This window comes from Lytechinus variegatus, chromosome 1, assembly GCF_018143015.1.
Source record: "Lytechinus variegatus isolate NC3 chromosome 1, Lvar_3.0, whole genome shotgun sequence".
Lineage (NCBI taxonomy): Eukaryota > Metazoa > Echinodermata > Echinoidea > Temnopleuroida > Toxopneustidae > Lytechinus > Lytechinus variegatus.
The window spans coordinates 79,462,941-79,487,369 of NC_054740.1; the positions used below are offsets into that span (position 1 = coordinate 79,462,941).

Consider the following 24,429-nt stretch of genomic DNA (forward strand, 5'->3'; position numbering starts at 1 on the left):
TCACCATTCTATCAGATGATATATCAAATATTATGTTTTGGAACATTTTTTTTAAAGCAACTCTCCATTTATTAATGACAAGTGAATTTTCATGCCTGTACTTTGCTCGATTGATTGTAATATTATCATAGCAAAGTGCATCTGACTTATGATTAAGAACATGATGATTTAAGTTGGGAGTAGAAGCAGCAGAAATAGCGAAGGTAATGCTCTGGACCGAATCGGCTAGGACAGTAGAAAAAAAAATATTAAAAAAAAAATTGAAACTATCATTATCAATTTCTTTTTAAATAGAGGAAGGCGGGGTAAGTTGAGCATAGGGGCAAGTTGAGCCACCAGCCTCAGGCCAATAATGAATGAGTCAGACATTGTGGTGGTGTCATGTATTGATGACCCATAGCATAACCCCTAACCCCACCACATTGTTTTCAACTTTGAAACAAAAAGTATTTTTTTAGAGGGAAAAATATGAATTTCAGCCAAAAAAGTAAAAAAGAGTGTGAAATAGGTAAGTGCTTTATAAACACACATGTCTTTAAATATAATAAAGACATGATAACAACATTATTAGTCAAGGTATGGATCTTCATTCTTGTATAGTCTTTTATATGACGGATGCATAATAAATGTGTGGATATAAAATTATCGCACTAAGTTCGGACTGGGGTAAGTTGAGCCAAACAGCATGGGGCAAGTTGAGCCATGGTAATTCCTATGGTAATGTATCTTAAAAAACAAACAAACCATAAAAATCGATTGAAATGCTGGCTGAAAGGAGCAAATTTACATGACTGCTCTTTTCCTTTTAAAGGATGTTAGTATTTATAGAGAATTAGCAAGTGAAAAGACTTTAAACAAAAAATTGACATGCTGGTTCTCCCCTCATACATTTTGTACATAGTTTTTGTGGCTCAACTTACCCCAGAAGGTGGCTCAAACTTACCCCATATATGGGGCAAGTTGAGCCATTTGACATCGTTTTTTTCAAAGGTCACAATGACTTTCAGTGTGGGGATAGAAAGTTATATAAAGGTGGAAAATATTTCAGAAGAATTAAATTTCAAGGCAAGGTACTTATTTCAACAAGATTATTAATCATATCAATTCTAACATGCAAAAAGCAAAAACTGTCACAACTTACCCCGCCTTCCCCTACTGTTCAAAAGAGACTGTTCACACCATTTATTAACCTGTTGAGGACTGAATGATTTTGCCTTAACATTATATACGTCTCCAATGAATTTATGATGTCTTTTAGAGAACAGTTGCAATGCAGTTGCTTGTGATTTGATTTGGACATGGTTACACTGATTGTAGTTAGTGTGCTGGTACCACTAAGGGATTCTGTCAGATAAACGTCACATATTTCCTGATACATACAAACAAAAATGCACTCGGGATCGAGGGTATTTGAAGTCCAGTTCATCGTGTCCAAGCAGTGAACCAGAATAGCCTGGTGGTTAAGTCGCTGCCCGGAAAGCAGTAGATGGCAGGTTTGAATCCCACTGGTTCCAATTTTTTTCTGACTTATGATTTTCATTAAAGATCGAGCTTACTGATCTTAAACAAATAGGAGTAATGCCGAAAATTTGTAAACAAATTAAAAACACACTAATCAATGAAAATCAGTCAAGCAATTGGCAAGCATATCATCATTGCCTTAGGCATAGATTGTTTGTCCTTGCCTTTTATGTATAGAGTTTTGAATATATATAATTATTCATATCATTAGAATGCTGATTTTGTATGGTTTCCATGAGTCATGTCTGCATTTAACAATGAAGTCATAGTCATAATTATCAAGAAAAATAGTAAAAAGGGGTATTTTGGAATGTGCAGGTTCTACACATGTGGTGCCAATATATCTTACCATTTACATTAAATGTGTGCACGAGGACCCCATCACCAGCAGTAGGTTTGATCTGTTCAAATTATCATTTGAACAGAATTTATTTGAACTGATGATCTTGATAAATTATTGACATTTATAACTGTGTATTGGAGGGTATTTTATTGAAGTTTTATTAAAGGAACAGATACCAGCTTGACAGACAAGGAAGGAAATATACAATTATATGAAAGAAAATGCATTCAGAAAGTTGTCGCAATTACAGAGGCACTGTTTGAGTGGGAAATTAGCTGTCAAGGAGACACATTCAGGAGACGATTAGGACAAGATGCAGAAGAGGCGTTAACCAATGCAGGAAAAAGCTGAAGAATTAATGAATAACATACCTCAATGCTTTGCATTCAATGATGCATTACAAAGCAAGAAAACAAACATCCGAAAGAGAGAGTTATAGAGAATTGAAGGAATGGGAAAGATATCAAGGAATGGGATAATAAAAAGAAAAGTTGAGAGAGGAAAGAAGAGGACCTTTTGCAAGGACAGACAAAGAATAAAGTAAAAGGACTGAGAGTGATGCAAGCGAGCTAAAGGCGCCCATTGACGTCATGGCCAGATTTCTGTACGCAGTCGAAGGGAGTACATCAGCAATAAGCATTAAAGGGAGCCAATCACGCGAGAGGGAGAGAGCAAGCTCTCAACTCGTACCATCAAGGGCAATTCACCACCTGTTTCACTTGTATATGATTGCAAATTCTTATTAATTTTACTCTTTCCAAAGTAAAAATGTACTTGAGTTCACCCGATAGATCCTCTCTGCTTGTAACAAATTATATGGGTAAAGATGATGCGGAAATGGGGAATATTTCAAAGCTGAATTTGTTGTTGGTTACTGATTGTTTACAATGAGAAATTTGCTATTTTGGCTTATTATGTTGAAAGTCAAAGTACAATGGAGAGATTTTATGGTTATATATTTTTATGTTTTGCATGAATTTTGTTTTCTTTTCATTAGATTCTTTCCAGGATAATACTTATTGATTAATTTGAGTGGGAGGGATGGGGTCTGATGTTCTTTTAATAAAAAAGATACATGTAAAAACTTTCACATATACCATTGAATTCAATCATAATGTACGTCCTATTGTCTATCTTTTATCCAAATTCACATTATACATTGCATCACTCAAAACCTATCCCCCTGTAAAGAATTATGTCCTTCAATGAATATTGATTTTTTTTTATTAGTATCATGTTCTCTCTGTTTTGTATCCTTTGAAGAACATAATCTTGAATTTTATCTTTGGAAATCAGATAAAGTGCTCATGATCTGGGCGTAGTCTCACTCATATATGAAATTTTAAATGCCTGTATTTCATTATTTTTTTAGATAAAGGTTCTTCTTATCTCTAATTTCAATCTGTTGTAAGTTGTTTTTTTTTAAAGTAAGTTTTCCTTTTTCTCTTATCACTCATTATTTCAAACTACTTTACTGTTGCTCCATCATTCTCTCAATTTCCTCTCTACTATTCCTCCCTTTCTCCTGTTTCTGCTCTCTCGATCCCTTGCTCCATCTTCCACACTTCTTTCTCTTTCACCGTCACTTCTTCCTTCCCCCCACCCCCCCCCCCCCCCCGTCTCCTGCACTCTTGTAATCTCCTTTTATCCCACTTTATCTTTCAATCTATACCAACCTTCCCCTTTTCTATTGTCCCTTGTTTCTTCCTCTCTCCTATTCATCTGTTCTTTTCATCTCTTCTCTTCCTCATATCATCTTTCTTCATCTCCTCAATCCACCTCTCCCAATCATCCCTTCCATTAAACCACCTCTCTCCCCTCTCTGTAATCCACCTATCCATCCTTTACCCTTTCTCTGTATCTTCCTGTATCGCTCTCTCTCCTTCACTGCACCATTAATACCATCCCAAGTAGAAGAAGCCTGCGAGCCCTATTCACTTCAATTTGACATCATTCCATCTCACGTGATACGTTCTACACTTTACCACCAATGGTATTAGAGACTGGGCAATGAGTCCAAATATAGTTGAGCTTAGTGACGTATTTAGTATTTTTTGACATTTCAACCAAAAAGCAATTGTCCTTGGGGTTTTTTATGGCTAAATATATACCCAATGCAAAGTTCTAGGATACGCTAACTTAAAAGAACATATACATGAGCTAGGTTTTGTCGAAAACAGTTTTTTCCTTTTTTGTTTTACCGGTGCCTTGCAGCAATTCACATCATCATTACTTGTCTTTGTGTTGACCTATTAGAGTGAACAGCCTGCATAGATGCTAAAGTGTCTTTTATTTTGTGTTAAAACAACCATCTCCAAAATTTAAAATTAAATTTTTACAGGATTGAGTTCCCCCATATTCAACAGTAAATTAAGTAGGGAATATTTTGATAAATTAAATCTTCTATTTTGCGTTATTGCGGGGTCTTTTCAGATGCTGATATGTTCAGCATATCTGATACAAGTTATATAGGCCTATAAATGTAATGTCATTTTAATTACTGCTCAGTTAGGGTAACTGGCAATTACATGTAAATGTTACAGTAGTTCTATAGACTGGCTATATTTCTCTTAAAAGTGTATTGTCGTGTCAGTGCAATAACGCTCTCAGCAAAATATTTTTTGCGCACCCCATCAGTACAGAAATAGCCTTACATATGCAATGCCCTTATGGGTGCTGCTAAAGGTGTTCTTGAACTGACATGCCAACACAAGCATGGTAGTATATACAATACACCAATGGCTAGTAACTTGTTGATCAGTAGAAAGTCTTAAAAGGTGGTTTCAAACCGCCTCGATCATAAGGATCCCTGTTAAATTACGAGAACTCTTTGAGGCTAAAAAATACCCATTAATTATTCCTGCATTCACACCGCCCTGAAACATATCCTTTCGGGGATAAGTTCCTGAAGTTACAAGCATGCAGAAGCAGGCAAGGCGCGAGATTCAAAATCACTAGCCCAGCAGCCACCCACGACACCCGCACCAAACGACACGCTGGGCTTAAAGTTCCTGTAAATTGCTTTCACATTGCCAAAATACCTGCGACCTTGGAAAAATCCCCGCAAAAGTTCTCATAATTTTGCCAAGTACTTACTATTTAGCGGGTATTTTCTTTCGAGGAAATTTCACATAGTTTGCTTTCACATTACCAAAATACCTTCTGATCGGGGTAAATTTTCCAGTCAGAGAATACCTGGAACTGACGAACTTCGAGGTGGTCTGAAACCATCTAAAGAAATGGAAGAAGAAAAGAACAAGGGGGAGAGGAGGAGGAGGGGAGGAGGAGGGGAGGGGGGAATGGGGAGAAGAGAAGAGAAGGGAGAGAAGGGGAGGAGTAGGAAGATTATAATGGTGAAAGAGAAGATATAGAACAAGAGTCAGAAAGTGGATGTACGAAGATTGCAAAGTCAAAATGAAGCATTAAGAAATTAAGGATAGCAGTTATAGTTGTATTAGACCTTTGAATTGGACTGAGTCTAGTCACTGTAGTGGCTGTACTCGGTACATTTTTGAGAAAATGTGACATAACTTAGTTCAAATGATTGGTGTTGGGGCCTGGAACGGGTATTTGTTAGCTGCCAAAAGAAGAAATACCATCCCGCTGTATACATTAGTGCATCTTTTCACCTTCCCCATGCCATTCAGATTGACGATACATGTTTCGTACCCATTGACAATATTATTAATTTTAAGGCTTAGAGCTGAAATGTCATAAAATGTCATGGTATGATAATCAGAAGGCAAACAAAATGATATGAAAGAAATGTAATAAGAGGAGCCAGAAAAGAGAATTTCTGTGTTGAGTAGTTCCCTCTCCTGACATTCACATGTCTTGAGAATAGGGAATGATTTAACTAGTGACCTTTGAAATATTCTTGTGAACTACTTCGTAGTAACACGCCTTATGCAATGCCCACTGGTTTGGTATAAATAGAATATAGGCCTATATTTTAGGAGGGGATTATGAAGTTTTATTTTCATGAAGATGAATGATAAACAAAAAGGGGTGAAATAATGTGTGAATGCTTATCACTTTTGACAATCATGAATTTGATGCCCCCTAACTGATATATCATCAGCTGCCCCGGGGGGGGGGGGGGGAGGGGCAATGCCATTGATGAGTGGATACCATGCATGACCCCCAAAAAACATGTAAAAAGAATCTCTTTTTCAAGATAGGGCATGTTACGTACGTAACGCAATTTAAAGGGGAAGTTTACCCTGAAGAAAACTTTGTTCTAAAAATAGCAGAAAAAATAGTAAAAAATATTGGTGAAGGTTTGAGGAAAATCCGTTGAAGAGTAAGAAAGTTATTAGAGTTCAAAATTTTGGATTTGTGACGTCATAAACGAGCAGCTGCCCCATGTGTTATGTAATATAAAATGTATGAATTTCAAATTTTGTATGGTTCCTGATGACTTAATTTTGTTTTCTTTTCATGATCGGGTGTGAAACGATTTGTCTATTGATATACAAAAGTTACAGTGAAAACCATTTTCAATTTTCTGAGAAAATGACATTTCCGTTGATTTTTTACCATTCACTATGTAGGAATGCTGCTCGCGTATGACGTCACAAATCAAATAATTGAAATTCTAATAACTTTTTAATTATTTGATAAATTTTTCTCAAACCTTCGGCAATATTTTTTAAATTATTTTTTCTGCTATTTTTACAATAAACTTTTTGTCAGGGTGAACTTCCCCTTTAAGGGTGTCAAAAACACTAAAATGATGAAGAAAGGGTATATATTTTGTTAGGAAAACTATGTGTTTGCAGTCCAGTTTGCAAGGGCATAAAAAGACTAAAATACTTTATAAAGGAGGTACTTTTTGCCACAACACTTCGTGTTTAGGATCTGTTTTTAGGAGGTAAGTGGAGTGGTACCAAACCCAATGAAAATAAAGGTAAAGCCGACATCCATGATCACGTCCATGACATACTAATTAAGATATCATAGTACTTGTTTAGGGGGTCAATTCAGGGAACACTTGTCAAGGGTACCGACCACTCGTCAACGGAAGTGCCCCCCCCCCCCTCCCCCGATCAGCTGCCCAAGGCAGAAGTAATGGTGACAGTGAGTATGTATGGGCCTATATGATGTGAAAGTAAAAGAAGGAAAAAATTTATGAAGATTATTTAATCTGGACTTTAATGTGAGAAAACTACTAAATCTATCACATCATGGTTAATGTGAGCATCACATATTATCTGACAAATTACTTGATGTATAGATCTTTAAAGGAGTGCATGAACATTGTGTGATAAAGGATGAACATTCTAATACTTAAGACAGAATAAGAAGTATACCATGTACTGTATTCCTAGTGTATAATCAACAATACGTGAAGTTATAGTCGAAATGGAAGTCACTAAAATATCTTTTTTAAGAAAGCGACTAACAATTGAGGTTTGGTGAACACTCTGTCTGAGACTTATATTGCCTTGAAGGCAGAGAGCCTTTGTGGGTTGAGTAGAGGCACACAGCACACAGAGAGCTATGAAACTATTATTCAGTAGTATTCAGAAGTGCACTATTGAGATGAGAATTTTCTATTGTAAAATGTCTTGATAATATGGATGACCAGTTAGTCTGTGAAGCTTGGGTGGTTCCTGTCTGACCTTAAGGTTTTCGTTATTAATTACGACTGTAGCTGGAAAGGTGATTTTAATTTTGATTCCTGGACAAAGTTATTAACCACCTTTAAGACTGTGTGTGTTTGGGCGGTATTCCTGATTGTCTTTATTATTCTGTTTGAAGTGATGATGTTGTTTATACCTGGGAGAGAAAGGGACAAGAGAAACGGGGAGTGTTTTTGGAGAGCATTGATATTCATTTCATGCGAGGAGGTGTCTTTTACTTTACAGTTTTCAGTAAGTCAATACAGTAAACAAGTTAATGAGAATGGACATGTGTCCCTTCTGTTGTTATATTTCTGTTTGTCAGTCTGTATGTCTTACATTTCTCCCCCATTGCTCTCCCTTTCTAAACTCTTTCCCTCTTTCTCTCTCTGTCATTCTTATCTGATATTTTCTTCCACTATCTAACCATTTTCTATTCTTCAATATAATTAGTATAAAAGCTGCCAAACATATATTGCTGCTAATGAGCCTGTGAATCTTTACATAAATTGTCATTAAGTAACATATCTGATTCTCCGCATATATTGTAGGTCAGTTTTCACCAGCTAATCAAGTTGTATTTGTTTCATTTCAGGAGCCATTCATTGAAGAAGCTAGTCAAGAAGGAGTAGAAAGGGAAGAGCTTGCTGGAATCGATAACGTAGTTCATGAGGTGAGATATGACCGTGACGGTAATGTCAGGCAGCTTTAGATATGCAAGCAACATTTTGTCAACCTTTTCTCTTTTACATATTTCTTCCCCCATTTGACATGCATCTTCTTAGCGTATGTCCTCTTTGCAAACACAGATTTTTTTGTGAAGATAGCGATTTTCAGAAAGCATGCCCAAAATGCAGGTCTTCGGGAGAGAGCCAGCGCGTTACCATTATGTTAGATTCGTGTGTGATTGCCTTTACACTGGAGGGAGCCAGTGTGTAACCACTTTGTTACATGTACGTAATACACACCCAATGACATTACACAACCATACAGGATGCGCTAATTGTATATTGGATTTATGGCAAATAAAAAACTATCAAAATACAACATGTACAAATAGAAACATAACAAAATATATAGTAAACATTTTTTTAAAATGAATATTAGATACATTACAAATTCATACAGATGAAAAAGAAGAGCAAACCAGTGGAAAGAGTCATATATTGAGTCGATAAAGAGGCTGAATCATGTACGCGATGTATGTGCATATCAACATGATTTTCCAAATAAATATAAGTTGTGTTGCAAATCTAAAGGTCCCAATAGATCATGATAAACATTGACAATATTGAATATTGATGATCATTAAGTCACCTTTAGTTATTTCTTATTATGATACATGGAATCTTATTGTTTTAAGAACCAAAAATGTACATCAAATAATCAATGACAAATGATATGGCCGACAGATGCAGTTCTGCAGGAATTTCACATTTTGCTGGTGCTGGTAATGTATTTCATGAGGCAGGATACTGTAGAACAGCGATCATAGTATCAAGGCACACCTTCACTACTTCTTTAATCATTCAACTGATAGGCAGCGTGTTATATTAGGCCTACCTGAAACAGATAGGATCACTTAGTCAGCCATATTAAGAATTCGCAACAATGTAAATCATATCTGACCAGCAATAAATTGCCAAAATATAGGCCTAACTTAAAATGTTCTGGTTGAGCATACTGCATGACATTTCCGATTTTTTTTTATTTATAAATAATAAATCCTTTAAGTTTATTTAGCTAATAGATGTTCATGGATGAAATATCCATCTGTTTCCTTGACTTTTTAGTCTTACCATACGCTTTCAAACCCACCCAATCATAAAAATACCCTAAGCACTAAAATACCTGATAATTTTTGTTTTGCATTCACAATGGGTCTGAACCAGATAAAGTACCTGTAGTTAGGAGCCAGCATCAAAACTCTTGCATCATGATATTGGATGTCATTTCTCATGTCTGAAGATCTTTTGAATTTGCTTTCACACTGAAAAGTCCCTTTAAAGATTTCTTTTAAAATTTCAAATTTCATTTACCAACTTCCTTGTGTTTACTATTTGCATTATAATTAATTACTACTTTACCCCACATTGGCAAATTACCTGGTAATTTTGGATTTAGATAGAATTTGTGATCAGTAAATGAATACCAGGTATTATTTTGTGATGGGATGGGTACGACAGCAGTTACTTTGATCCTTCCCCTGTATGTCCTGTGTAAGACTTCCTGTTAAAGTCCAAAATAGTATTCATAGCATATCAATAGTTTCAGATTACAGAAGTGAAGGAAATAGGATGTGGATTTAGCGATTTACCATGGATTTCATGACTAATTTGCAAGAATTCTAAACATTGAAGTTCTGAAGGGAATTTATTCGGTCTAAAAATGATGTCATTTGAAGGTCATCTAATACCGGTTTTCCATCTGTAGAGTCTTTTGGCTTGGCAAAAATATTGTAGTTGGCCAAAATTTTGGCTTGGCAAAGTGACATTCAAGGCTTGACCTTGGCACACCTAAGTCAGATTGGATAGAAAATTGGGCTCTTGACTGGATGACTTTTGAGAAGATTTTGGCTGGCCCAAGTTCTAGTAATGTGAAGAACATGTATGCCAAGTATCTTTTAGTCTTCCAAAATTTTGAGGAAAATGTGAAGGGGGTATAATTCTCATAATGAGAATGTAGAATTTAAAGGGAGCATCTGAAATATGTCAAAGAATGACAGTGATGAATCAGTGACAGTTCTATGTGATGAATAGTAAATACAGGATGATAGTTAAACTTGTTTGCTGAATATGGACCTGAAAGCTGTTTGTGCATAGCCTACATGCGAATTAGAGAAATTGGTTTTCAGCGAATGAATAATGATATTTGAAATTTTGTATTGTTCGAACCATTTATAGCATTATTTAAATTGATTATTTGGTGAAGGGGTGTGGTTGGGAATATTTGAAGTTGGATCATTTCATGCCTCATAGTCTTTGGCTTTGTCTGAGGTTAAGTTTTATATACAATATAATTCAGTTTGTTAAGGCTGGATCTTCGGTTTAAGTTTTGCAAAATCTGGCCTGAATCTGTGACCTATCCCTTGTAAAATATTCAAATTTGTGCAAGTTATTTCATTCAGCTTGTTTTGTTTTTGTTCTTTTGTTGACAAATGTAGGCTTGTGGAGAGACCATCGACCTGAAGCCGACTGTCCGCGTGACAGACCTCCCCATTGACGAAGAAGAGGGGGAGGCAGAGGCAGTGCCCCTTCCCCCACCCATGGAGCTCCAGAATCATTCTTCCCTGATTGGACCCCCCTCAGGTGCTGCCCATGACAAGAGAGAGGTAAAGCGTGCCCACAGCCTTCCACCCTTACCCCACCGTTTTATAGCTAAAATTGTCAAATACCATCTTCGAATTTCCAGATGAGATTTCTTTGTTCCAATCTAGACCCTTTTTGTCCAAAATTGATTGAATCTAACTATTTGCCATCAGGTCTAGTGACGCCTTGTGCTAACATCACTTGGTTTAATACCTATTAGGTCTGTATTCTCATCGACATAGAGATTTAGCCAAGTAAGATGGATTAAATTGGATTAGCCAAAGTTGTTACATCCAGTGAAATAATGAAAAATGGCCTTTTACCATTCACACACTCCCACTAAAGAATGGGACCCTGACATTGTTTGGTTTTAGCAAAAATGGAAGAAGTTTAAGCTGATTTGCGAAATTGAAACACTGAGAGATTAGATTTGCCTACATTGGATGAATATTTACTACCACATCAATTGCAACTGTAAAAGAAATCTATATATGTTCTTTAGGTTTATTTTGGATCGATATTCATGATGAAATATTCATATTTTGAAAGAACATCCTACAATTTAAGATTTTAGAGGGCTTGATTTGAGCCATGGTATGATGTCGATTTTCGGGAATCTTCCTGCTATAAATCCCCCACATAATGCATTCTTAATTAGGCACCTTATCAATGTTGACTTTCTCAACCGTGGTGCGGAATATAGTAAAGTACCTAAATTGTTTTTTATTTCTGTGATTCACACTTATTGTGTCATTTTTCCTCACCCATCGCTTACCTCATGGTAACAGTCCCTTCTATCCACTCTTGAGCCAGTTGCAAATATCACTGGCTCGGGCAGAGAGTTGGCCTCTGAAGGAGATAACAAAACACCACAAAAAATGGTATGTGTGGGACCACACTTTGCATGTAAATGTACATTTGCAAAATAGAAAAGAAAATGGAAAGTCAAACATAAAACTATACAGTTGTAAAATATCAGCATTTTGATGTCAGCAATGAATTAGTATGATCTATGTGGCATGTTGCATGGTAAGTTTTGACCAAAAAATGAAATAAATAAATATTAAGCTTTATGTTGTTTTTTGTTTCTCAATAATTTGTGTGAATACTTGTAAACATACATGTATATTATTGTAAGAAGTAAAATACCAAGTGAATTGTGTTAATTGAAGCATGGTTGTACCATGTTCGCAATAATATGAAAATAGAAATTGTGAAATACTTGTATTTGTGTATATTTCTGCGAATCTGGAAGATTCTATGCATTATAAATTATATATATATAATGCTGTATAGTCTGTATCCTAATGTACTTGTTGCTCTATTATGCATGCAATTTGTACTGGAAGTCCATTTTATAGATGTCAGACTTTCAACATTTACACTCTGAAGCAGTAAATTACAAGTATTAAGTATTTGTTACGGTATCACAAGTCGTTAAATGGTTGAATTAGTTTTTATCTATGGTAACTATTTATCATCTTCTCTTGTTGTACATGTACAATAAAAAGTGCACGATTTATTACACATGAACTTTTTTAATTTCTATTTCAACCTTTTTTCTTTATTTCCTTATCTGAATACAGTACATCATGAAAAGACACAAAAAATATGTTTTGGAAAAGGAATGCAATCTTTTTTATGAGTGATTTAGATAGATGATATTCCTGTTTCTTTATGTTCTTTCTCCTATTTGGGGAGGGGGATGCAAGCTTTTAATTCCCATAGAGAAATCAGATTATATCTGAAATGACTATTACCCAGATGGTTGGATATGTTATGTAGGCCTACTAATTTAAATAAAATGTAACCAAAATCTACAGTTTTCTTTTTGGCCCGGATTCACAAAGTTGGTTTTGAAAACCCACAGTCAACCGTGGGTTTTCACAACCACCTTTGTGAATTCGGGCCTTTATGTTTCCAGTGGTTATTCAAATGATTAAACAACCCCTTTAATTCTGAGAAATAAAAATGTATCCACCCCTCCACCTCTCAGTTTCATCTGTCTTTAAAGACCCCAGTCGGAATACCAGCATTCCTGGCATACAAGCATGTGTCATTATACCATTCCTAGCGGTACAACAAGGCCCTTTACCCTCATTCAAACAGGATCATCTCATTTTCATCAGGGGGGTTAGGAAGGGGTCATGCAGACCCCCTTCCCCCAATCTTTGAGTTTCTTTAAAACAATGGTGTTATCATACCACTCTGATTTGTACAACAAGCCATTGAACCTCATCCAATGGAACGTTGGAACCAGATCATGCACTCCATCTTCTTTAAAATGTCAGGAAATACTGTGACATAGTTGGAGGTACAACTAGGTCCTCTTTCAACAGGCGGAGTTCTACACCCCCATAAAAAAAAATGGGTTGGTTCTTTTGTAGCAAGGCGAAAAATTTTATACAAGCACAAAAAATAAACAGGCACAATGGAGGGGCAGCAAAATTCTGGGTAATCCAAAGGAGAGAGTGAATATACATGGCTGCCATAGCACTGTATCCGATGGGTAGTCTTTCCATTGACATGTCAATGGATTCATGTATGAGATAGAAAGCTGTGAGCCAGGTGGATGTTCCTGAAAAAAATGAGAAATAAGGACTTATTATTGCACTGGAAAAAATACATACATGATGAATATAGTGTGCAGGGATAGAATTACAAATTTGGTTGATGTTATTTTATTATTATGTTAGTGCTAAATCTATTTGCTTAATTCTTTTTTCCAACTTATGATTTGTTTTCCCTCATTCACATACATGTAAGTGAAGAAAGTTAAAATATATATTTTTTTTCATTTTGATTGGAGGTAGCCACATGATGCATCTCTTATCTGCATTGTTATTGTTCCTCATATTTACTGGACTATTCTTTTACAAAGAGCTGGGTGAGACTTAAAGTCATACTAAAAGGTCAAGTCCACTTCAGAAAAATGTTGATTTGAATCAATAGAGAAAAATCAGACAAGCACAATGCTGAAAATTTCATCAAAATCGGATGTCAAATAAGAAAGTTATGACATTTCTAAGTTTCGCTTATTTTTAACAAAATAGTTATATGAACGAGCCAGTTATATCCAAATGAGAGAGTCGATGATGTCACTCACTCACTATTTCTTTTTTGTTTTATTGTTCGAATTATACAATATTTCAATTTTTACGAATTTGACGATTAGGGCACCGTAACACAAAGTTTTGCGATGAACAGCAAATATGAAAGAATACTTCCGATTGGTTCCTAGTCAGTACTTTGCGCCAAATGTGCATGTAACATTGATCTTTATTGGTCAGTTCATTTAGCGATTGATCGCTAATCTTTGTGTTACGGAGCCTAGGACCTCCTTGCCTGAAGCACAAAATGTTAAAATAATGGAATTCGACGTGTTCAGGGAGGAATGAAACTTCATTTCACATGACAATGACAAGAAAATAAAAATATTTCATATTTCATATAATAAAATACAAAAGAAATAGTGAGTGAGTGAGTAATGTCATCAGTTCCTCATTTGCATACCGACTGAGATGTGCATATAACTGTTTTGTGAAATGAAGCAAAACTTTAAAATGCCAGAACTTTCTTATTTTACATCCGATTTTGATGAAATTTTCAGTGATATGCTTGTTGAATTTTTCTCTTTTTATTCAAATCAAGTTTTTGTTGGGGTGGACTTGTCCTTTAAATAGCAATGCCAATGCATTTTACATGAAACGTCATAGATGACTATCACCATGTATTCATTGAGCATAATCTGAAATACGCAGTGATATAGTATGGGTACTGCAATAGAAGATAGAGCAAGTTGAATTCACTCTTTAAATAATCTTTGTGAGGCAGCTCCTGGTCCCTTGATTTGATATTCTGACATCTAAATTCTCTTATTCCCAAAGGCTTTTTACAGGGACCTTCCAAATTCAAGAGCGAAAGGGTTCATATTCAGCATCTGTACATGTCCTTACAATTTCCAGTCTTTAAATTTTTAGTACAAAAAAATCAAATATCTGCTCTTTATTTATTTTATTTTTATGGCTACATTTGGGTACTGATTGTAGCTGTAGCTTAACCTAGTAAAGCTTTGTTGTATGAGCTTCTGAGTAAGATATACCCAACCCTTTGATCGTCTGCACATAAGATACTTGATGTACATGCCAAGAGATCGTGTGCAGCATTACATATGACAGGGTTAGTTTGTTTGTCTGTTTGTCATCATGTCTTTTCCTTTGTTATTGTTCGAGTGACAAATTATAGTTGATGTCATCACAACATGCCACATACCAGCTCTATCCATGAATGTTTGAAAGATGACAATGCATTGGGTTAAAGAGGGGTTCAATAACCAGGGATTTTATGTGGAGTGTGTTCATGAGATGTCCTTGGTGTTTCTTCATCTCTTCTTCCTGATCATCGAGTCTTTCTTTCTTATTTTCTTCTCCCCTCTCCTTTTCTCATCCTATCCTCATCCCACTACCTCTTCTGCCTATTATTCCCCTACTGTTCATTCCTTCCATCACCATCTCCTAATCCTCTTTAACCTCACTGCTCCTTCTCCTTGGCATCCACCGCTTTAACCACTGTAACACCTTCCTTGTTGATACTCTAGCTACCACCTAAACCCTCTTTGCCTATTTCTACTCTCACTCTCTCCTTTCTTTACCTCCACTACCTCTCTCTTTTCCTCCTCCTCTTCCCTTGCCTCTTCTTCCTCCTCCTCCTCCTCCTCTCTCCCTCTCTCTCTCTCCTCTTCCACCTCCTCATCCTCCCTATCCTCCTCCTCTTTGTCCGCCTCCCCCACCCCTGCTGCTGCTGCTGCCCCTCCCCCTCCCTCCTTGATCTTCTTATTCCTTGCCATCTTCTTTTTCTTTGTCTTTCCTTCCACTTATTTTATTCCAGCTCACTCCACTCACTTCCACTCTCTGCTTTAATCTATATAATGACATTATTCTCCATAATTTTTTATTTTCTTTTCTGTAGCTTTTTCATTTCCTCTTCTGTATATCATTACACGCATTGTGTTTTTTTATGTCCTGTATCATTTTATGTGCATTTATTTTATGTAATAAATTGCAAAATTTCTTATTACTCCAGTTCAAATTGTATTGGATATGTTCCTAGAATATTCATTATATGAATTCAAGCGTTAACTCAATTATAGTGTGCTAATAGATGTCCTCTTTTTTATCTCTTTGGCCTCATAGGATAGTGAAAAGGAAACGGAAAAGGGTGGTGAAGAATGTGCTGATGGGAAGACAGATGAGGAAGGTGTAACCATGACAACGGGCCAACCGGCTACCATCAAAGAAGAGGATGAGAATGAGGTGGAGAAGCCAGAGAATCAAGGTACGGTAGATAAAAGAAAAGTTGCGTAAATGAATGAATAGAGAGGTGATTCCACGGATCATGATAAAGCCTTGTAGGGGTACACAGCAGATTGGAGCTCATAAGAATTAAAAAATTAATGAATGAATGAATGATTGTATGTATCTATGGATGGGGGTTATGTGTTATTACATGAGTGGATGAATTGACACCTCATATTCCATGTAATTTAGCTGACACTTTATTCTTACGGAAATGTTTAATTTCAATTTATGGATGGATGGACGGACCGGCGGATGAACGAACGAATGAATGGAGTGTGGATAGATTATATGGAGCAGTGAGATGGAGAAGAAGGTTGGGGAAGAAATGGATGATTGAATGAATGAATCCAAAAAAATTAATCTCTCTCCATATCTTTATCTCTCAATTAGAAGGAGAAGGTGCAGAAGAAGAGACGCCGGCAGAACCCGAGCCAGAGCCAGAACCAGAACCGGTCTGTGAGCTTACCGATGAAGAGAAGGCAGCAAAGAAGAGAGAGGAAGCTAAACACAAACTATCGTAAGTTAAGACACACATGCCAAATAGGATGGACAAACCGTGTCCATAACTGTATCAAACCACTCGCCAAATAAGTGCATAATAATGTTCAGGTAATCCTTATGCTTACCAGACAGTGAATGATAGGTGTGAATAGTCTTCAAAAATAGTATAGGCGAATATTTCCATGTCCACTTTTCAATAAATATATTTCTACGTGCTGTCATCGGAACTGCATTCAGTGTGCAGAATCCTTTAGACTTAATGGGAGGGAGAGTGGGTGGATTGAAGGAAGAAAGGGTGGTGAGACCAGAAAAGAAGAATGAGAGGAAGAGAAGGGAGGATTGAAAGATGGATGTAATGAAGAAGGATAAACCAGAGGGAGAGAGGTAGGGAGGGAGAGTGGGAGGGTGGCTTGCTTGAATGTTGTGAGAGAGTGTATGAGAGAAACGGAGAGAGAGGGGAGATTAGAGAGTGAGATAGAAATCAAGACCTGAAAGAAATCAATATTGCATTGCACAGACATTGGTCAATAGAAAGAGATGACAGGAAAGATGTGCAAAGATAAATGAATAGAGTGAAAGAATATCACAAATGAAAACAAATTGTTGAGAGATTTAATGAATTGTTTGATCTTGATGTGCATTATTTTTACTCATGTTTTGATAATAGCTTGCTTATTTATGCAAAATTTTCATTTCATTGTAAACAGATTTGTTCTTGAAGAGATGGTTGTCACAGAGGGAGACTATGTTGCAGATCTGGCTAAAGTAGTAGATGTAAGTTTTTTATATTTTTGGGGGGTCCATCTTGATATTAAATATGCATATGCGTTGAAAGTATACATAAAAACATACAGTTTACCTGGCAAGCAAAATATATAATGTGAATATACATGTGTTGATGTACATGTAACTATGCATTTGATTACCTTCTTTTAGCATACCAAAGTCAATGTTCAGTTATCATTTTTCTGTTGAATTCAATTTTTGGATATATGATCCCATTTGGAAATATTAAAGCCATCAAGTTTGACGGTTATTAACATCGCAGTGTTTGTGGACTTATTGTTCCACAAACTGGAGGTCTATGGTTCAATGCTAAACAAATATCAAAGACTTATAAATGTACATGTTTGATGTTTGGTATATTTGAAGAACAAATGTCATTTCATGTTCTGCTGTGTTTTGTTGTAATTATTGTAATGATTGTAATCATAACTCGATCATGACTCGATCAAATAGTGTATACATACATGTATACACATTGCACATGTGCATATCAAGAAATCTATGACTTCTCTTTTAAATCTCTCCTCTTTGACTCACTGTCTCGCTGTTTCCCCTCTCTCTCTCTCCATTTCTGTAAAACATGACAATTTTTCTCATCTTTTGCTCTATGTTCGCAGGGCTATCGAGAAGAGATGAAGAAAGATGAAACGGAATTGCCATCAAATGGAGCTTGGAAAAGTAAAGATTATCTTTGGAAACATTCATCAGATCTATGAATGGCATAGAGAGTGAGTATGAACTAAATTAGTAGAGTTTTCCCATTGATTAAGATAAATGATGTAACTGCAAGAAACTAATATGCAATCATTGGCAATTATCAATCACAAATTTCCAATGGAAATACTTCCAGTGGAAGAGCTGTGGTGTAGTGGTTCTGACTCTCGCCTTGTAAACAGAGGGTTGTGTGTTCGAATCCCACCGAGGTCTAGCGTCTTTTGGCAAGGCGCTCATCCACACTTTGCCACTCTCTACCCAGGTGCTAAATGGGTACCCAGTAGGATGCGAAAGATATTGTATGTTTGATTTTTCCAGCGCCATAATGTGGCTGCGATGAATGCAAGGAATGCTCCCCAGGGAGTGGAAATTGTGCACTATTCTTGCTTGATTGAAATGAATCCAATGACTGGGGTAATAATATGCTGTAACGCGCTTTGGACCATTCTGGGAAAAGCGCTTTATGAAAATTGGCTATTATTATTATTAATTGATGCAATGTTAATTATCTTTTCCCTTGTAAGACGGAGCACAATCCTTAACAAAAGACCATGGTTCCAATTTTTAACTCTTGATTACAATGATTATCATAAAACTCAACTGTACAATTGATCTCAAGTTTTACAACTCAAAATTCACATTACGCAGTTATTCACATATTTTCTGTGGATTCCAAAACTTCTGATTGATATCACGGAGGACATCCCTGGTGTGGGTATAAACCAAACACACCCCCCCAAAAAAAAAATGATGCAACAGCCAGATTTGTTAATTTGCAATTAATGACTTACCTATATTGATCTGGTCAGTTCTTCACTTAAAAATGAAATTCAATCAGGGGGTTACTTGACTTGAAATCACTTTTAAATTCCCAGCTTCATTCAATATGTACCGTAAGTAACGGTGTATTAACCGCACCTTTTTCTCGGCGGGATAGAAGCAAAAGTCGGGGTGCGGTTTATACACGGTGACGGGTCCGAGCCAGCCCCCGTAACCCCTCCCGTACATGTACGTCTGCCAGTTCACAACACGTCGAGTGGCCGGGCGAAGCAGCCCAGGCAATGTCGTTTAGAGGGTATGAGCCGCGGGTAATGGGAAGCGAACGATCTTAATTAAATGATGTCCATAACAAACGCACCCACCTTCATGACACTAATTTTGACTTTATTCTCGATTCAAAGTAGTGAAGTTCCCTGGCTAATTTAAAAGGGACGCCAAGCATACTCGGTAATATTTTTGTCACCGATGAGCGAGAGTTGAGTGAGCTTGCTTAATAGATTGCGTTGGAATGTGGTTATAATGCGACTTAAGCTGGCGCTATTCAAAGTCCCGTTTCGCGCCAGCTTTATTTTGCCTTCCTGTTTGCTTTTCATAAGATACCATGTAAACCATGCACGAGAGAGACGGCACGAAGCCGAAAAAACAACTGGACAAAATGTCAATTTCTTTGTTTCTTGAATCTTCCTGTAATCCCGTATCCAAAATTCATGCTAAGACATCAAATTTTCGAAAGTGATTGTGAGGTTGTGATGCAAGAATGTGAATGTTTCTTCCTCTTACGCTGGGAAAGACACAGATCATAATTTGATGTACTGGCATGACTGGTACTGTATCGTTTCTTCCTCTTACGCTGGGAAAGACACAGATCATAATTTGATGTACTGGCATGACTGGTACTGTATCGTAGTTTGCAATGTAATGGCAGTGCTATGTGTGTGCGTGTACACTGTGACTGTGAGGTGAGTGTGTAAGTTGCCAATATTGGCGGGACGTTCTTTCTTTCTAACATTGTAGATGAATTGATCAAGAACAGCAGATTTCCGCATACCGGTGATCTCTTTGGATACTTTGAAATATTAAAAACTTTGATTTTGTTTCTTCGTACCTCAAATATGCATGTAAATGTAGATTTTTTTTTTTTTTAGTCCAAAGTTGGGGGTGCGGTTAATACACGGGTGCGGTTAATACACCATTACTTACGGTAATCTATCACCATATTGGTTGGGATGTATGCTTCTGCATATTCATCAATGTATAGGCCCCACCTTATGTTCAATATGTTCAATATCATGTGGGTGTTAGTGCTTATGCATGACTTCAAGTTACTCTTTGCTCCTTGTCAACCCCCTCTCCCCCCCAAAAAAAAAAAAAAAAAACAGATGTGAAATAGTGATTTATTTCTCCATGTCTTCCTTCAGCACATTCTCCAAGGAGATAGCCAAGGTCAAAGAGGAACCAGAGAAACTAGGCCCACTCTTCAAAAGATATGTAAGTACCAACTTCTTTGATGTCATCTGCTGTCTTCACAGAAACTTCTTGCAGCATATTAAAAAAAGAAGAGTGAGAAGAGAAAAAGGTGGAGACAAGTAGATATTAAAATATAACTTGCAAAAGTTTACCATCTCACACTTATTTCTAACTATCTTAGAAAAGAAATATATTGGTGTGTATGTGTAATTGAGTAAGATGAAACAAGACTATGATATCTTAAAATAGATGATAGACATGTATAGAAATGCTTTAAAAAAACAAGAAAAATGGGGTTTCCCTTGATTTAGGTTTAACTAGGGTTTCTTGTTGTCTAAATGGCATCTCAAAAAAGAAAGAAAGAAAAAATAATAAATATATATATATATATATATATAAGTTCATTTTAAGACTATGGTTTCTTTTGAAAGATTATAAACCGAAAATAAGATACTTCAATGTGGCAGATGATTGTTTTCTGGATTAAAGTTTAATTGTGGTTTCTTGTTGTTTACCAGAATGGTAATTGAATATTAACATTAATACTTTCAGTTCAAGCTATTACTTTCTATGATCTTAAATGCCCCCTCCCCCCCCCCCCCCAAAAAAAAAAGAGGGTGATAAGTGAATCACAAAGGAAATGGGAAAAATAATTTTAGAACTGTAGTGTCTTCTTGGAGACTCAACGTGAAAGACAATTCCTGAATCAGCAGATAATTGGTAAAAATAATTGATAGTTGGTATTTACTTCTTTCATGCATCATTGTGGGGTTTTGTTGATTTACAGGAGCGGAGATTACGTATGTATGTGGTATACTGTCAGAACAAACCCAAATCTGAGTACATCGTCAACGAGTTTGAAACATTCTTTGAGGTAAGTCCACACCTTCCTTCGCTTTTAATGTGTTTTTATCATAGCAGAGTTTGCTATGTTTGACATGCTCATTTTTTCCAAACCACATTTTTCTTTTTCAATAAACAACAAGTGTAGTTCTGGGCTCTGTTCTACAAACAGTTACGATTGATCTGATCAATCGCAATTATGGACAGCCAGCAACATCAACATCTATTATGCATGTTCGTTCAAAATATTTTCTAGCTGTGATGTATATTCATGCATTCATTGTTTTCTTGAAAATTCACAGCGCTTCTCTTTGCATAAAAAGGACATAGTGCAAAATTTTTGTAGAAAAAATTCTGACACTGATGGATTTCCATACAGTTACGATTGATTGGATCAATCATAACTCTTTGTACAAAATGGCCCTGGTAATACTTCAGATATGATTCAATGCATTTACTTTGTCTTTAGCTTATTTGTGGCTAGATGGTTTTAAACAAGTTGCTGTGAAGCGTATAATTCTATCATTAGTTTATAATTATTTCTACCAATATTTTGAATCATATTTGGTAATAGATTTCTATTATTCCTTCAACTGTAGATTTATCTGTTGATCCATCTAAGTGAAGAAATTTGTCAGTTCTTCTTCAAGACGATTTTCACTCTTAATGAAAGCTTGTTGAAAGCATTGTTTCATCGTAAAATTCATTTGATTAAAGATGAATGTTGATGATGTCATTTTACAGATTTGGGGGAAAAAAGCATTCAAGGAATTGCGTGTACTGATTAGTTCCATCTTTCTGAAAACTGCACAAAGCATGTGGATACATGTATTACATTAAAATGGTCCCCCCCTTCCGTTGTCCTTCAAATTTGTCCTTTTTATTGCATTTCTACAGGAGTTAAGAGTAAAACTTGGTCACAAATTGGCCCTCCCTGATCTACTAATCAAACCTGTCCAGAGGATCATGAAATACCAGTTACTACTAAAGGTAGGAGTCAGCAAAGCAGTTTCATCATTCTTAATTCTTTGTTCCATTTACTTAGAAAAATAAAAATATTTTGTGAGAAGAAAAGGGCAACAGGGGAAAAAAGAAATCATAAAATTTATTTCTATGAATGTTTGATATAACATGGGTTTTTATAGGGAAAAAAACAATTGAAAATTGTATACATGTGCAGTTAAGTTTATGACCTCCTTGCTATGTGCAATTGAAAATATAGCTGCAAAGCCTCTCAAAATAATAACTACATGTAGCACTCAATTGAACTTGAATTAATGTAATGCAATTTTGTTGAATTCAAATGAAATTTGGGTCATCTTGTTTTAATTTGCACTAATAGATAGTTGCTCCCAATTAAATGCTTGACTTGTGGTGTAAAAAAAATACAGGTTTTTATCAAAGTTTTACTTGAGGGTCTTTTGTTTATGCTAGAAATAATTGTCTTGAATCTGAAGATGATGTTGAGAAGATGAGAAAATGTACCCTGGATAATAGATTGCCGGAGGAGATGTTACATAACATGTACTCTCCAGTGTAATTCTTCACTGTTTTATAAGCCTCGTCTTGTGGGATTACAAAACGGCTGTCATATGAAGAAAAACAAATTTAAATCAAATTTTAAGCTATCAAACTGCAGATGACGAGTAATCTTGATTTCAAGTTTTGTTTTGTGTATTTTATTCCTCTTTGGATGATCCACTTGCAGCAAGAAATAAAAAAGAAGAAAATTGGTAAGGGTAAAATCAGTTCCAGATGTGACATTTGGAAGGAAAATTGTATCCCGTCTGTTGAATGTTTTGCCCCATGCAGGTTTTCAAGGCACTTTCCCTACATGAAATTTTCCTCTTTTTTTGTTGATGAAGAATTAGATGGCCAACGAGGAAACATTCCGAGAGGAATCCTGCATGAAGTTATGGCTTAAAGTGGTTTTGACTAACTTGAACAATTTCTTTCATCCACAAAACAACCAAATCAAGTTACAGATGATGTGTAACATACATTTTGGGGTGTTTTTTTTTATAACAGGACATCTTAAAACAGTCACAGCGAGCTGGCATGGATACTACAGAGCTTGAACAAGCTGTAAACATCATGAAAGTCGTCCCAAAGAAAGCTAATGACATGATGGCTATAAGCAGACTGCAAGGATGGGATGTAAGCCTTTATAATCTTTTATCATTATGTGAAAGTTTTAATGATAATAATATTTGTTTGTATAATGCTTGACACCTCTTCATCAGAAGTCTTTTAGCACTATTACAAATTGCAGGATAATTACCCTGGCTTTAGACGAGCTGCTGTTACCTGCTCAGCATTTCAGGAATAAATTCCTGCCAGGTACTCATTTACCTCACCTGCACTTGACTCAGATGTAATGAGTGGGTACCTGGCAGCAATGTTTATTTCTTGAAATGCTTGTGATATAGGATGATCATAGGGCTTTAGCTAGGTAAATTTCTACAAATTAGCACTGTGAGCACTGCATTGTGGATATCCCAAATGGCATTCCTTCAAGTGCTGTTATATACATGTTTGAATTTGTTCCCATTCAAATTTTATTTGGATTCTTAATAGTTGCTTTGCATGTTTTATGTGTATCAGGCATAGATGGAGGCATAAATTTTGACTGCAGACATTCAAGGATTCATCTAGTCCCCTTTCTTATTCATAGTATAGTCAAATTATCTTTTTTTTATCATTTTGTAACATTATTAAACTCTTGCATAACTTTTTACTGTTGGATCAAAGCAATTTTCTTTGAATGATTTAGAAGCTGGCACTTATTGTATTTCTGAGGTTGAAATGTGGCTAACCTTGATCAAAGCCAGAGGAATACCACGCAATGAGGTGTGTATTTTGTGTAACAGATTGTCTAATTTTGTTGCTGATATGATTGCCCATTTCAGGGAAAGATCAATGCACAAGGGGAGCTGCTTCTACAAGATACACTCTCAGTGGCAATAGCAGATGAAGGAACCCAGAAATATAAAGAACGACGGGTGTTCATGTTTGAACAGATCATCATCTTTGCTGACCAACTAGAGAAAAAGAAGGGATTCAGTAATCCAGGTTATATCTTCAAACATAGTATCAAGGTAAGATTTGAAGTATGCAAAGGAAAAAAGTGGAATGTCTGAAAGAAATGTCATTTTAACCATGTTTTTCATGGTGATTTTTATTTT

General features: G+C 36.1%; 1 protein-coding gene across 1 annotated transcript in view; it reads left to right on the forward strand.

The window, feature by feature from the left end:
* LOC121424356 (triple functional domain protein-like) overlaps positions 1–24,429 on the forward strand; it is an 83,749-nt gene that overhangs the window by 32,668 nt on the left and 26,652 nt on the right. Inside the window, 13 exon segments of the mRNA XM_041620014.1 lie at positions 8,084–8,161; positions 10,652–10,819; positions 11,585–11,677; positions 15,989–16,130; positions 16,544–16,670; positions 17,362–17,428; positions 18,058–18,101; positions 18,103–18,168; positions 20,353–20,422; positions 21,189–21,275; positions 22,142–22,234; positions 23,273–23,401; positions 24,154–24,342. Coding sequence (XP_041475948.1) covers positions 8,084–8,161; positions 10,652–10,819; positions 11,585–11,677; positions 15,989–16,130; positions 16,544–16,670; positions 17,362–17,428; positions 18,058–18,101; positions 18,103–18,168; positions 20,353–20,422; positions 21,189–21,275; positions 22,142–22,234; positions 23,273–23,401; positions 24,154–24,342 — 1,353 coding nt within the window.